Source organism: Sturnus vulgaris, chromosome 13, assembly GCF_052056855.1.
Source record: "Sturnus vulgaris isolate bStuVul1 chromosome 13, bStuVul1.hap1, whole genome shotgun sequence".
Classification (NCBI taxonomy): Eukaryota; Metazoa; Chordata; class Aves; order Passeriformes; family Sturnidae; genus Sturnus; species Sturnus vulgaris.
The window spans coordinates 8,305,578-8,320,926 of NC_142255.1; the positions used below are offsets into that span (position 1 = coordinate 8,305,578).

Consider the following 15,349-nt stretch of genomic DNA (forward strand, 5'->3'; position numbering starts at 1 on the left):
GCTGTCTGCATTTGTATATCTGCCATCAGCATCTGGTGAGAGGGCTGCTGCTGACCCTGCCAGACTTGGGTCATGAGGTCAGCAGGTCTCATTTATTATTCAAAATTGCTTTCTGACCTTTTATCAGCTAGGTCAAAGAATGCTGCATTCTCCTTGGTTGAATTTTATAGTGAAATCAGTATCACGCACAGATAATAAAATTACCAATACATGTGAATCTCATCCCTCCCTCTCCAAAATGTACTCACTTTGAGGTTGATGAAGTTGGAAGAGTTGCCTGTACAAACATGTCTGCTTCAAGATCACGGAGGCACCTTGTAATCCTTGTGAAATAACACGCGTAACTTCACATCTAGCTCATGATTTGATTGTGCATCTGCTTTCCCCTGGTGTGGTGCAGCAGCTGAAGGCACAGCTCCGTAGTTAACAGATGACCTCTCATTTTTATTACTCCCTTACTTTTTGCACAGTTACCTATTAACTGTTTCTATTTTTGATGTATTTTCACTGGTAACTGTATCTTCTTCCTTCAGTTGCACACCTGTATCACTTGAATATAGGAGAACTTAGAAGCACAGTAGAGCAAGATAAGTCAATAAATATGAAGACTTTTTCTTGGTGATTATAACAGAATCTGGAAAGAAAATACATGGAGTCCAAAATATTTTTTTGTTTCAAGATGTGATCTAGATCTAGGAGGTCACTGGCCAGCATGATTTTAGTTCAAACACAATCCACAAACACCCTGACAAAATTAAAAAGAACTGATCTGAAATTTTAATTCTGTAATGATTAAAATACAAAGCATAAATGACATTGCAGTAAGAAACATGTTTGGGGAATTTTAGAACACTAAACTTTGAAGAGAAAATTAGCCATGAGACCTTAACAAGCCATACTACAGTATGGAAAATTGGAAACCATAAATGGCAGATTGATTCTTAAAGGGAGCTGTGCAGTTCAGCATTATCCCTCTGGAATGATTTCATCCTTTTTAAAAGAGGGAGCCAAAGGTCACATTGGTCTTGCCCTTGAAGCAGACAATATGAGATGTCAGCTTGTGCTTTCTGACACTGCATATGATGAATAACCTTGATGTAGTAATAAACAAATAACCTATATTAACGTTTAGAAGCACAGTGAAGTATTAATGCAATATATACTTCAACAAGGTATTTCAAATATACAGCTTTCATAGAACTAGATTTCCTCTAGTAATACTGTCATAAATTTATGGTTTCTTAAATGCTGCTGTAAAATAAATTCTTTAAGTAACAGAATTTGTACCTATCTTAAATATGACCAATCATATGTACATAAATGAAGAAAATTGCTGCGAACAAGTAATGATAAATCAAAATTATATTTGAGAACCTCAAACATCTGTATTCATGTAGATACTCGAATTGTAAATATTTTATTTCTAGTGTTTCAAATACCTGTAGACAATTGCCTTTGTAAATGCAGCTCTGTCACCAATTAGTATTCAGTAAGATTATCAGCTCTTCTCTTTTGGTATTTCTAGTAGGAGAGAAAAGACGTATACTAGTGAGATGTCAGGATGTGCATAACATTTGGTTGGAATGAAGTGTTTTCCTCTAACTGTGGTAAGCGGAAAGTCTGCTTGTTGTGGGGAGTTGTAACATGGTGCAGTAGTCCTAACAAATTCCTTAGCTTTAAGAACAGCCTTGTTCTCATTACAGTCCTGATGGCACATTAAGGGCTTTTGTGGTTGGGTTGTTTTAAACTGAATGTTGAAGCCATTTGGTATTAACAAAATTCAGGATTTAGCCCTGTGAGTATTCGAAGTGCAGAGTTTATCTTGTTTATAAGTTATGTGTCTTGCAGGTATTTTGTCATTTTATATATTGTGCTTGTTTGCTTCTACCTACATGCATTGCTCCCAAACAAGTAACCTATTTTTAGTACAGATGAGTTGTGTGGAGAGTTCTCAGTGTTCCCTCTGAACCTTCTAGAGACATGGCCATGTTCTACCATATGCAAGTTAACCCCAGGTCCTACTCCAGCCTTTATTATCATGCAAACCAAAAAAAAAATGTGGTGCAATAACTATTCACAGCAATTTGTGAAATGCTGTCTTAACATTTGTGAAACGCACTAGCACATATCTTAGTGTACTTTAGACAGTGAAAAAAGGCATTTATCATTCTTCTTTATGCATATTGTGAATGCTACATGTCCATGAAAGGTAATTTGCAGGAGATGTGTGTACAGAAGGAACCAAATTTAGATTTTGTGGTGTCATAAAAACACTTCAAAGGTTATAAAATTTAGGTCCAAGAAATGTTGAGAATGCCATCCAATTGCTGGATGAAAGAAAGTAATACTGCTAGTTACAGTCAAAAGCAAATAACACTTGCAGATATATAATGAGTAGAAAAATACATAGAAAATAGTACTTAACATATTAACGAAAAAATAAATTTCTTCTTCCTTTTTAAACAAGCATTTAACTGGGCAAAGATTGACCTGTTCTTAACAAGTACCAACCAAACGAACAGAGAGAAAGGAGATCCCCTATACTGTCTATACATTGAGCCCCTTGAGAAGTCAAAAGTAAAGAATATAAATACGTATCCAAAGACAGTGCAGTCTCAAAGAAAGCAATAAAAATCTGCTCTTTAGAAGGTGACATTGTTAGAGTAAAAAATAAGACAAGGAAAGTGAACCCTACCTATTCATTTACACCCTGTAGCTGTTTGCATGAGCTAAACAAATCAAGTAATTTGTTCTTCTAAACCACATTTTCACTTTCCTTTAGTTCTGAATCAGTAATTCCCTGGGAATGGAACCAGGAATAGCAACTGTGTATGCAACTATGAAAGGGTCAGGTAGATAGAGGTAATGCTTTTTATAACAATACAGTATGGTAAATACTGCTGTGATCCCAATTTTTAAATGCTGAATTTAATATTTGCCATTGTAAGAACTATTTAAATCTGTTCTTTAGTCTTTCATATTTTCTAGGAAAAATAGTGTCTCTAAGTTAATACCCCTAGGTACTCATGCCTTACACAGCTCTGGATCTGTTTGCACCCTCTTGAAGTCCAACAGGCCACATGCACTGTAGGTATTTTTTCACATACTGACACCAAAATTCTGGCAATTCTGCAGCAATGTAAAAATGTGGAGCTCTCTTGCCAGAGGCAGGCTATTCTCCTCTGGAAAAAGCTTTGGCTTATGGGAGCAGTTTATGGCTAGAGGTTCACCTGTGTTTGTCATTTGTGATAAAGGATGTGCAAAGCTGGGGTGCTAGTGGGCTCGGTGTATTTAACAACTGAAAGCAGTGGCTCCGTGGTGCTGCAGCTGTGTAGTCTCAAATCACTGGAGTAGGAAGTCTGAAGCTCTATTTTGAAGCTCACCGTTTACTTGGGTTATTTTGGAAAAGATTATGCAGATTCCTGAGTGCCAGTTATAAGTGAACTTGTCTTCTGTTGTTCTGAATATAGTTATGGAAAGTCATCTTACTTTTACAATATCTGTTCTAATCCTTTTCACATATCCGTTAGAATTTCTACACTGCTTGCTTCATCTCGGTCACCTTGGCCGAACTCAGATTGTGCTAAATCAAGAGCAGCTCTAATGCTTTTTGTAAAAGTGCACCTAGTCAACACAGAGGTGAAGAAGGGAGTGAGCATTCTGTGATTTATTTTACAAGACTGCCGTGTTTTCTGTTAATTATGCTACAGCCATTGCACAGTGCTTTTGAAACTGCAGTCAAGGTCTTGCTGCACATTTGTACCTTTTTTGTGCAGGAGCCCTTTTGGCATTTCCACTTCACTCATCATACAAGCTGGAGTGCAACCTTCAGTGATCTCCTGAACTGGCAGTTTCGTATCCTGAAACATTAAATTTGTTTTTATCCTTCTATATGAACAAGGATATATATGACTGTCCTTAGATTCACCTCTGAATGCACAGACAAGTTGGTAGCTGAAAGGAAATAGGAACAGAAACAAATCAACCAGTAAAAGAGAAGGATGCCAGCAAAACAATTTGAAGTATATGCAGCAGACTGGCAGGACACTTCCATATGCAATTTCTTGTGGAGGACTGGATAATTTCCCAGTAGTCAGTGTATACCTACCTTTTCTATGTGTGAATTGGAATACAGGTGTGCACAAATAAACAACACCCTAGTAGACTTAAGTTTCAGAACACCTAAATAAAGAGATTCCAGATGCTTTTGACAAGGTATAATACAAAAAGCAATAGAACTGTTTGTTTTCAGAGCTAACAAGAAACTAATGATCAGACATTAATGAAAAATCAAATTCTAATCAGTGATTTGCTTACTATGGTAATACAAATACAGCCAGTGAATGTAATGTTTCACCAACCCTCATAATTTTATCATAAATCTTATAGTATCTTGTGTGTTTCTTTCCCAAAAGTCCCAGTTCATATGGCAAAGTGATAGTATGCAATTATTGCTATACATAAATTCTTCTTCCTGAGGAATAAAGGCTCAACACCCCAAAACGCTGACACTTAAAAAAACTAAAGTGGAAAAAAGAACCTAAAGGAAACCTTTTTCTTCTTCTCTCTTTTTTTTTTTTTTTTTTTTTAAATTTGTTTTTTGGGTTTTTTTTTTGTTTTTTAACCTCATATCTCTGGAGGCTTGAGTCCTACGCTGAAAGTGAGCAATTCCAAGACTGATTAAGGACTTTTAAGTTTGGCAGCATCTTCCTGTTACATATAACCAACCTTATTTAAGCAAAGTGTAGTGAATTTGACATTGCAAAATATCCTGCCACTTCTCCATCTAGATAATTTCTGCCTCACACATACATGGCACTTGAATGCATTAAAGAGATCATGGAAAAGCTCACACTCCTTGGCTCTTTATGCCACTGTGGTCCCCAGCTCTGGTAAGAATGTGGTCTTGTACAATTCAAATGGCAAAGTCTGAATTTTGTTCTAAGTTACATCAGGAGAGAATAACTGCCTTGACATTAATCTAAACTCATGCTTCTGTAACAGAGCCCAGAATTATTGTCCATATATACAAAGCTGATTACTGGCTACAAAATAACAAAGGGGACAGCAACCCCTAGTAACTGGTATTTGGGACAAAATACGAAATTATTGTCTGAGATGTTAGTTTGCTGCCCTAAACACCAATTCACTACAAATCTTAGCCATGTAACTGGAAATCATTAATTAAATCCTGTGCAGCCAAGAATCATGCATAATGTAACACGACTACTGCAAACAGTCCGCTCCTGATCATTTAAATTTCCTTCTTGCTCTTACCGACATGAGGATCTTGTATTTGAAGTAGTCCCTGATGAGATTTTTCCTTTTCATCCTTGGAGAATGTCCTTGTACATATTTATAGGACAAAGTAGAAGGATTACCAATGTGTGTTTTTTGCTTTTAGGGTATTAAATATATTAAAGTAAAAAATACATACCTTGGTACAATATGATCACCTCAAAAATCTTTTGACTTTATGGAAAAAAAGGGGTCTAATGCTTTAAGCCTTTAAGTAATCATGGTCTGATTGGGTCATGTTCATAAGACAGCCACTTTAAAATTGAATATTCAATTCCCTGTGAAAAATACAATTTCCATATCTTCCATTAATTTTTATGAAGTTGATTTTAGTAAGCGGCCCACTCTAAATGGCAGTGTTATTTCTAATCCATTGTCGTGTTAGGGGTGAGAATAGATAGGCTACTCCAGCAATACTGCTAATGTTCAAAAAGGTAATTTGTTTAAAGGATGAGCACAGAAGGAGAAGGAACTGGAGTTCACAAATTAAAAACTGCACAGCAGTTTCACTGCAAACCATCTACAGTGCTATCCAATTAATCCATTACTCTTAGAAGAGGAATCCCTGTATATCCAGGTACAATCCTTGCCAAATATCTGGACACAATCATAGGCTTTTAGGATTACAAGTAACATAATAAAGGATAATGATCAAAAATTAAGCACACCAATACAGAATGCTTGGGTTAACTGGACTTGCCATGTGCACTGTAAGGCAGCAGTCTGTTAGGTTTAAAGTGAGATTAAGGAGTTGTGTAACCTGCAATTATGCTGGTTTTCATTAAAAAATAAGATGATTTGGCTCAGTAGGGCCCTTCCTTATATTTACCTCTGTTTAATTGGATTTGGAACTGCTTAAACATCTTTGAGTTGGAGCTTATAAGAAGATGATCCCAGCTGTTTTTCAAAGCTTAAGACAGCAGGCAGACAACATGATCATGTCAAGACTCATACTAAAGCCTTAATCCTACTTTTTCATCAACTAGCACTACAGCTGAGTCTTTAACCTTCTAAGTACTAAATGTGCTTTGGATCTTTCAAAATACATTTGCTGTCAAATGTTATTTTCTGATAATATTAATTTTTGCTTCCTTTCTAAAAAGTATTTTTTTGAATAGGCTCTATCTATCTGAGTTTGGAGACCTAGAGTGTAAGACTGTATTTTCAGTCCTTTTAAAAGTACTGCTTACAGACATGCATGTATTTAAATCTATTGTTCTCCATGGGGACAAGGCAATGCATTGACATGTAGCTCACAGTGCTGTAATAAATAATCAACTATATTAGTAACTATTTTTAATTGTCCATGAATTATGAGATTGAATATATTTTGTTTTTAATAAGAAAGAAATGAGAACAATTTAGTTTAATTCAGATCTTTTTCCTAGGAACTGTCATTATGACCAAAAGGAAATTTTCCAAATTTCCAGCCTCAAAACTTGCATTATTTTGTAACAGTGCATTATTTACTTTAATGATCCTAGGGTTGAGAAGAGATTAAATTTTCTAATGAGTTATTCCTGCATCTGTAAATAGTAGCCATGCAATGATATCACCTGTGTTCCTTTCCTTTCCTTTCCTTTCCTTTCCTTTCCTTTCCTTTCCTTTCCTTTCCTTTCCTTTCCTTTCCTTTCCTTTCCTTTCCTTTCCTTTCCTTTCCTTTCCTTTCCTTTCCTTTCCTTTCCTTTCCTTTCCTTTCCTTTCCTTTCCTTTCCTTTCCTTTCCTTTCCTTTCCTTTCCTTTCCTTTCCTTTCCTTTCCTTTCCTTTCCTTTCCTTTCCTTTCCTTCTCTTTTTCTCCTCCTCTGTCGGCTATTGCTCCGATTTGTCCTAGTGACACAGGGCTGCCAGCAGGAAAGCAAGCGTAGTTAATGCTCAGCTGCTCAAACCAGTCAAGCAAGCTAGCAAGTCCCAGCTGTGCTACTTGATGTTTTTTGATTGCACCTAGTCCTCAATCTGTGAACTGTTTTCTGGACTTAGATTCATCAAGCTCTGCCGCTTTAAAAACTCATGCAGGCAGGCATCCTAGGATATGCCATTATAAGCTGCTGCCAGGGGATCTTCTAGGAGATAAATGGAATCTGTGTGAAGTAAATTAGTGTGAACCAGTCAATCTGTGTGTCAGCCTTGAGCCACATCCATGGGTAACTAGCTTGCTGACTGAAAAGTCCACTGTCTTTTGCCAATCAGAGGTCTCAGCCACCAGGAAGCAGTCCTATACAACATTAGTTTCTTGGAATAATGCCTGTTTGACCAGCTAGTGAAACTCTTCAGTATACAGTTCTGTATTGCTTGAGTTTACTTATTGCTTACAATTGAACTGAAAATCTTTTAAAGTCAGATAACATTTTAACAGTAGGGAGCATCACAGAAATGTCTTGGAAATAAGTACTTCCACTTTCCTACAGCAGCCATTCAGCAGAGTCATGCTGTGCTGCAGTTGGCTTTACCTCCCTATCAGTAATACATCTCCAAGGCCATAATGCAAAAGAATAACAATAATCTGGCCAGAAGAGGTTAATAAAGAGGCTCTGTGTGGTTTTTTTTTTTTTCCATGGATTAAGCTATTTGGACAGCTTTGATCGAGAGATGGGAAGACTATGAAAGCTGTAACACTCATATTATGCACAGGGATGTGTCAGTGTCATAACTATGCTGCACACTTTCATTTCGTTTTGGTTTTAAAAGTAAATTGATGCAATCTACAGCAAGAATCTCTCTGTAGAAAGGAACTGAACCAGAATCCTCTGCAAGCTTCCTGATTAATGATTTTATACTTGAATACCAAATCAATCTACTGTCACGAAAATAATAATGTCAATGCTGTCAATTATGCAATTTTAAAAATAGGAAGTATTTCTTGGTTTTGTAGGCAGTACTGACACAGTGATAGGATTCATATCTGCACTGTGTGCTCTGCAGCACCATTGGTCTAATGTACAGAAACCAGGGGGAATTTTGCTGTATTTGTTTAGAAAAAGGTTCTTCTGCAGAAAAAGGTTTTTCATCCTTGGTGGTTGGTGGCCAGGCATTGGAACAGGCTCCCCAGGGAAGCGGTCACAGCACCAAAAGCTCAAGAAGGATTTGGATAATGCTCTCAGGCAGAGGGTTGGATTCCTGGGGATGGTGCTGTCCAGGGCCAGGAGCTGGACTTGATGACCTTTGTGGGTCCCTTCCATCCCAGCATATCCTGTGATATTTTTAAAAATTTGTGTAGGCGAGGAAATGCTATATACTTTAAAAAGACTGATTGTCTAGTAACTAACAGGTTTTGGAGTTCTTTACTAATTCTGTAACCATTTTCTCTTCCCTATTGTCTCTCAATTACTGGCTGGAAAAAAAATGAGAGAGGGATAAATAATGTTGATCAAATAATTCAGTCTTACATCATGTTTGATTAAAAGACACACTTAGGGAGATTGGAAAAGAGAAAAATTTAGACTTTCTAGCCAGAGAGGACATTGAGAAGAAGAAACAATATATAACAATACAAGAATTAATAAAAGGCAGTTTCAGGTTGCATTTTCCTTTTTTAAATCCTCCTAAGTTTTACAGAAGCTTGTGCTTCAGAGATGTTCAGTAGATGCTGTGTGGAATTTTATGGGGAAGTATTTTATTTCTTGCAGCAGAACCCACAGAGACAAATTTAACTAGTTAGGTGTTTTATAATATATACTACACAGAATACATGGACAGAATCTGCTATAAATCACAACTAAAATCAAGACAACTGCTTTAAAATTGAGTGAATGTTTCATTGCACTAATGAAACAAAAATGGGATGTCCTTTGAGAGCATAATTTGTTACATGCCATTACATTTTAGTTGAGAGAAGTAGGGAAGTCCCTCTGGGTGAATAAAACTTCAAGGTATATTGGGAAAAGAATCAGTGAAAATTTCAATTTTTCTGTCTGGAGGAATTCTGCCCTCATACATATAAGGAGAGAGGAAAATGGACTTTTAAGAGATTTTTTGATATATTTAAACCTTTCTCACATACAGAAGGAAAAATGTTCTTTACCTGCCGTTCACTTGGTGAGTGGCACACGTTCTGTTTGCAGGTGCCTTTGAAGTGCGAGACCCAGCTCAGGCTTGCCAGGCACGTGGATTGGTTGTTCTGCAAACTGAGCTCTGCCACATCATGTCAGGTTCTACTTCTGCCTTTGTTGGAATGGATTCAAGTTACAGGACCTTCCAGTTTGACTGGTTCCATACTGGCTTATTTCAACTTCCATATATTGCAGCATTCACTTCAGAATAATAATGTGTTTCTCTAGGTTAATATCTTCATCTTTCTTTTTTAAATTAAAATATAATGGAAACTGGGCCACTGTGATATTTAATTATCAGAAGATAACCAGCCATTCTCAATTAAATGATAATTACATACATCTATGTAGAATTTTTTCAAATGACACCAAAATTTAGGAAATGACTGGCATCTGATATCTTCTGTCAGTGAAATGAATTTTGGTTTGTAGAGCCTGAGAAATGGTCTGGAAAAAATTGGATTCAATTCAATAAGGATGAGGACAGGGATCTAGATTGAGGTAGGATTAATCTTCTGCAAAGAGACAGAATGGGGGAAGAAAAAACAAGATATCATTTCTCAGGAAAGAATCTGGATCGCAAGCTGAGCACGAGTCAACAGCATACCCGGTGTGGCAACAAGGGGCAAGCACCATACCAGGGAGTATCACCTGGAAAACCTGTGAGTGATCCTGGAGCTGTGCCCAGCGCTGGTGCCATCGGGGGCACGTGCCCATCCAGGCAGGCTCCTGCCTGCTGGGACCCTGCTGGGCGGGAGCGTCACCTGCGCGGTGTCACCTCTGCATCCGCCCTTCCTGTGTCTCTGGCATTGCAGAGCCTGCTGATGCTTCTCTTGGCAGCTCATGAATATGTTCTGCGTCTCCTGTAATATTTGTGAAATAATCTTACCCTTTTAGTTTAGCTGGAAATGCATGGAAAAAGAGGAGTAGAGTAGGAACCATCAGTCTGGAAAAGAGAGAAAACAAAAAGGATTTCAGCCACAGGGGTCATGGAGAGAGTGTGCTGGGCTCGGACCTCTGCCTTTTCTCAAACAAGAAGTTGCACGTTAAGCCAACAAGGAATGACAGACAAAGGCAGACAAACAAAATTAGGTGCCTTCCTGTGTGATAAAACTATGGAATTTGCTGTGACAAAGTGAGTTAGGGTATAGGATGTTAAGGACTGAAAAATTCCACATTTAAGGAAAAACTGAAGAAATTAGTGAAACAGAAATCTACTGTGAGTTATTACAGGAGGGGAAAAAATTCTTTGTAATTCCTTGGGTTTCAAGGACTTAGACTTTTGGACAAATTCTGGTGAAGTATTATTTTACGGTTGTTGGACTCTTGTTGGACTCTGACACAGATATCTTTTAGTCTCAGCAAATATGGCTGTTCCTATACTTTTCATTATATTTTTATGATATCTATGAAATGCACTTTTAAAATAGTACTCAAAGCATTTATTGCTCCATCAAGCTTCTTAGGTATAATACAGTAAGTGCCTGTACAAGCCAAACAGCTCAGAAGTGACATTGCAGCACAATTGTTTTATCCATTTACAAAAATAAAAAAATACCACTATTTTGTTTCCCTTTACAGCTTTTTTTTTTTTTAATGCAGTTTTATTTAGATTCGGGTTGCTTTGTATTCCATATTGAGCCATAAATATATTTGTCACATTTGTCATATATGTCCTGTCTTGCCTAACATCTTAGAATGAAAAATAATTTTTGTTGCCCTATCCAGTTGTTTTGAATGACAAATAAGTTCTTGTTTTCCCTGCAGACAGACAGTCTTTAAGTCACTAATCCACCTTATCAATAACAGGCGTCTTATCAGAAAATGTTAAATGTTTTATTTGCCTGAATTATGCAAACTTCTTTCTCCAGTATGTCTGCCCTCTAAAAATTGGTATGCAGAGCATGTTATTTAGGCTTTAGTGTAGGATATTTCCAGAGTGGAACAAGACTTTTCAGAGTTTCAACCAAACATGTAGAAAAAAATGACCATATTGAGTTGTTGCTGTATTTCCTGATTAGGCTACATTCACAAAGAACAGCTTCAACACTGATCACAAGTCTGTGGTATCTTTTTTGGAAATAATTTGTTTTTATTGTGTGGAATTGTTCAAAATATTTTGAAACTAGATACATAAATGTTTCATAAATACTATGATCTTATGACATTCCTTTACTATTCTAAATCCCATATCTATTTTAATGACTTTTTCTGTTTCGACAATGTAAGAAAATGGGTATCAAGTTCAGTAAACAAGTCCTAAGAGCTCATTAGGATGCATCAGAAAAAAATACTACAATTCTCAAGATTGATCCTGTGCAATGAAGATTTATGTCATCTTCATATGCTAAGTTCAAGGTCATTTGCTTCAATGAAATATGTCCTTTTACCTTATTTCTATGCTAACAAAGGTAATCTCTTCTGTCCATGTAACAATGGAAATAACACTGCACTGAAGAGAAAGAAAACGTTATTGGAGTTATAATATCATAAATGTTTTTCACTTGCTCATGACTCATAAATTTGGGGCTCATTTATACTCCATTTATGTCACTTTGACTGCAGAGATTACCTTCCAAAGGGAAACAAAAGTAATTTTAAGGTCCATTTAAACCCAAAGTAGGACAGAGTGTCTTCTGAATAAAGATGACACTGTTTATGTTTAAATAACTTAAATTCCTCAGCATAAGCAATTCAGAACACTCTTTCTCCTATTGATATTTGTACATAAAATCCTATTCCCCTAGGAGAACATGAAGTAAAGTAGGTGCTAGTGCTGATATATTTTTTCTATTTTTCCTTGATTACATAATGCCATTTTTACTTTCACTCTTTATTTGGGCCAGGCTGTACTTTCCTTATTTTTAACTTTTCAATTCCCTTTGTTCTTCTATGATATTTTTAAGAAACTTTTCTTTTCCAGTTGAGCATATAATGTGATGTTTCAGAAAAGAAAGATCTGAAGGTCTCTGCCTTGGTCCCTTTTTTGCTCACTGCATACACTCATTATGTAACCTCATAATCCAGGGTCTTGTGAAGTTTATTTGCCTGGTTTTGTCTAGTGAGTCAGTTCTATCAGCCCTGCCTGTCATTTCTTCTCATTTTTTGTCTTTCTTGGCTTTTAATGACTCCATCATCTCCCAGATTTCCCCAAATCTCTGCAGTATCTATTCAGATACATTAACTGGAAATCCTCCTGCTTTGTCCAAGCATCTTGCTGTCCTGTCTTGGTTTCTTTCTTGTTCATTTCACAGCTTCCTTGTGAGGTACTTCATCTGTGTATGGACCTGCTTCCAGCTGGGTTTTATTTGTTATGCTCTGAGTTACCTCTCAGCTGAGTCTGGTACCTTTACTAAGAACGCTGTTCAGTACTGTGTTGTAAATTCCAGCTGGTCAGTTGAAATTACCTGACTCGTGTTGACATGGCCTGGGAAGGAGCAGAGCACTTGGGCAGGTTTGTTTAGTCCCATGTAAGGCACTTTCAGCACAGACTTGCAGTAGGGAAGTCTGGCAGCTCCTACCTGCAGCTGATTCTGGTGCTGTGGAAGTGTCTTCCCTCTTCGGTTCACTATGATAGTTCTTGACTGGGTCAAAATACAAAATTCATTTTGAAAGGCTGATTCTGAATTTTTGGTGGCTACTATTAGACCAAAACAGACAGGCCTTGTGATTTTTTGCTTTCTCTCCAAAGGCATAGCTGTACTTTTTGTTTTCTCTCTTTCATCACAGGGCATTCTGTTGGAAATTTTCCTATTGTTCTACTTCAGAGTAGTTCTGAATTTTAAATTCATGCAGTTATAATGACTCAATCTGTCACTCAGAAGAGTGCAGCTAACTCTACTGCATGAAGAACGGTTTTAGAAAAAAGTGCTGTAAAATTTTGGCATAAAATTTTGCTTTTAAACATAATATGAGTACTTGTATATTCCAATTTTTCTTTTGAAGGGGGACTCTTCACTTAATGTATTTGAAAATTATTAAAATGTTGTAACAAGAGAAAAGCACAGATATTTTTCAAGACATTTCTTCCTTTACATATCGTAGCTTTTTTATGTGTGAACAAGAACATTTGTTATTAGTTACTGTAATTGTTCTTCAATGTTAACACACCCTATGGAGATTATCATGTCAATGGTTCCTGTTTTACCTGCACAGGGTTGTGCATACTTATTTGTTGCTATCCAAGGTAAACCTTTTAAGCAAAATTTACTGGTTTTTTTGTTTTTTCAGGTGAAATGCGTGGTGCCACTGTCGTATGTTTTATTATTTATTATGTTTTAATATTACATTTTCAAGGTTCTAATTCCACAATAGTATTGAAGTCCTGATTGCTTCAAACAGACTCTGTGTAGTTGCTGCGGTCAAGAATGATGGAACCTTTTGGTGACCTGGGATCACTAGCTGCAAACCCATGGAAAGCACAGAGCACTGAAGTGGAATATGTGTCTTTTGAGCTCCTCATGTCTGCATACTGCCCTGAGGCTTTGTTGATTCACTTATAATCTAGGAAAACTTAAATAGGTGTTTAAATTTAATAATCCTTCAGCAAATATTCATTTGGTCTGAAAAAAAAACAATCCGTCAAAATTTATAAGGGAAAGAATTTCCTTTTTTGAGAAGAAGACAGAAGAACATGAAGATTATGCATAGCCATTGGTATCCCCAAAGTTTGGAACTTTGCTTATTTTTCTAGATTTTACAAAAACACAGAAATGTTTTCTAGCCACTGTTATTGTCTTAGGAAATAGGATCAGCTAAGAGTTTTAACAGGACAGAAAAATTGAGATCTAGTCTTTACTGGGCTATGCTATAATATACTGCTTAATAATTATAATTCATCTTCAAGCTGTATTTGTGGCTCCATGTAGAGATATGAAGCAGAAGAGAGGGAAATGGACTTTGACAAGGGAAATATCTCTCTTCTGCTCAGGAAAAGTTATGTGGAATTTATTCCAAAGCCAAGTGAACTAGAAAGTCATTTATAGACAGGTAATTGTTTACCTGAAAATATTTATATGCTCTGAAATTAAAATTATTTTAGCAATCAAGTAAAACATGTAACCAAATTTGGTAATCTTCAAACTGCAGGTCTGGGTTTCACTGCGCTTTGGAATTATCAGTAATTTTCTTACATTCCAGATTGTTGTATTCAACGTATTTTCATTTTAAAACATATACCATTTCTCTCCCTGCTGAATTATTCCAGTAATTACAAAACCATCTAATTGATCTTTTATGTTGTTTGGTGAAAAAGATAAGCGGTTTTTTATGACTTCTAAATTATTTTATTATTTTAGGATTCTGTAAGAAAAAAATGGTTTTCAACTTCAAAGGGACCTCATTTAAGCTGATGCCTCAAACTTCACCCTGCATACATTCTTATCTATAGATTTTTCAGCTGTCCTGTGGTTGCATATAAGTAGCTTATATTTTTTAAATCTATTATTTGTGTTTACAAATTATGTCTTCAGCATTGAAAGCTCTGCAGAAAACCAGGAAGTGTTGATTTCTGCATACATTACTTTTCTCCCTCCCTGTGTTTTTATTCTTTCTTGCTCCAGTCAGTGTGCTGAAGCATGACAAGAGCTCCAACTCGGCAAACTTCCAAGATGTGGAGGATACGCCTGACAGATGTGTCTTGGAAGAGTCTGAGAGTCCAGGTGAGAGGCATTTAAAGACAGCCACCAAGTATCAAGTGATAAATCTGACACAGCTTTTGGGTCTGTAAAAAAAAGCACATTGTAATGCTGTTTCCTTTTTAGCAGCTGCAATGTCAAATTAATGGTCACCTCCAGGGGTCACAGTGTGGAGCTGTTATCCTTTCCTCTTTCATCAGGAATTCAGGTCTTAGAAAGGATAAAGGCTTTATGACCAAAAAGAAAGCTGACACTACTAGTTCATTATAATTACTTTTGGACTACACTGCTTACTTAATATATGTACAACGTCTGACCCTTTGAAGGTAGCGTGAGATTATGAAAAATTAGAAGTACTGTATATACTG

At 36.6% G+C, this 15,349-nt stretch overlaps 1 protein-coding gene across 1 annotated transcript in view; it reads left to right on the forward strand.

Annotated features, from left to right (window-relative positions):
- The window catches only part of WDR72 (WD repeat domain 72), a 92,415-nt gene that overhangs the window by 71,332 nt on the left and 5,734 nt on the right, over positions 1–15,349 (forward strand). Inside the window, exon 18 of the mRNA XM_014873965.2 lies at positions 14,907–15,005. Coding sequence (XP_014729451.2) covers positions 14,907–15,005 — 99 coding nt within the window. The remainder of the gene's footprint in view (positions 1–14,906; positions 15,006–15,349) is intronic.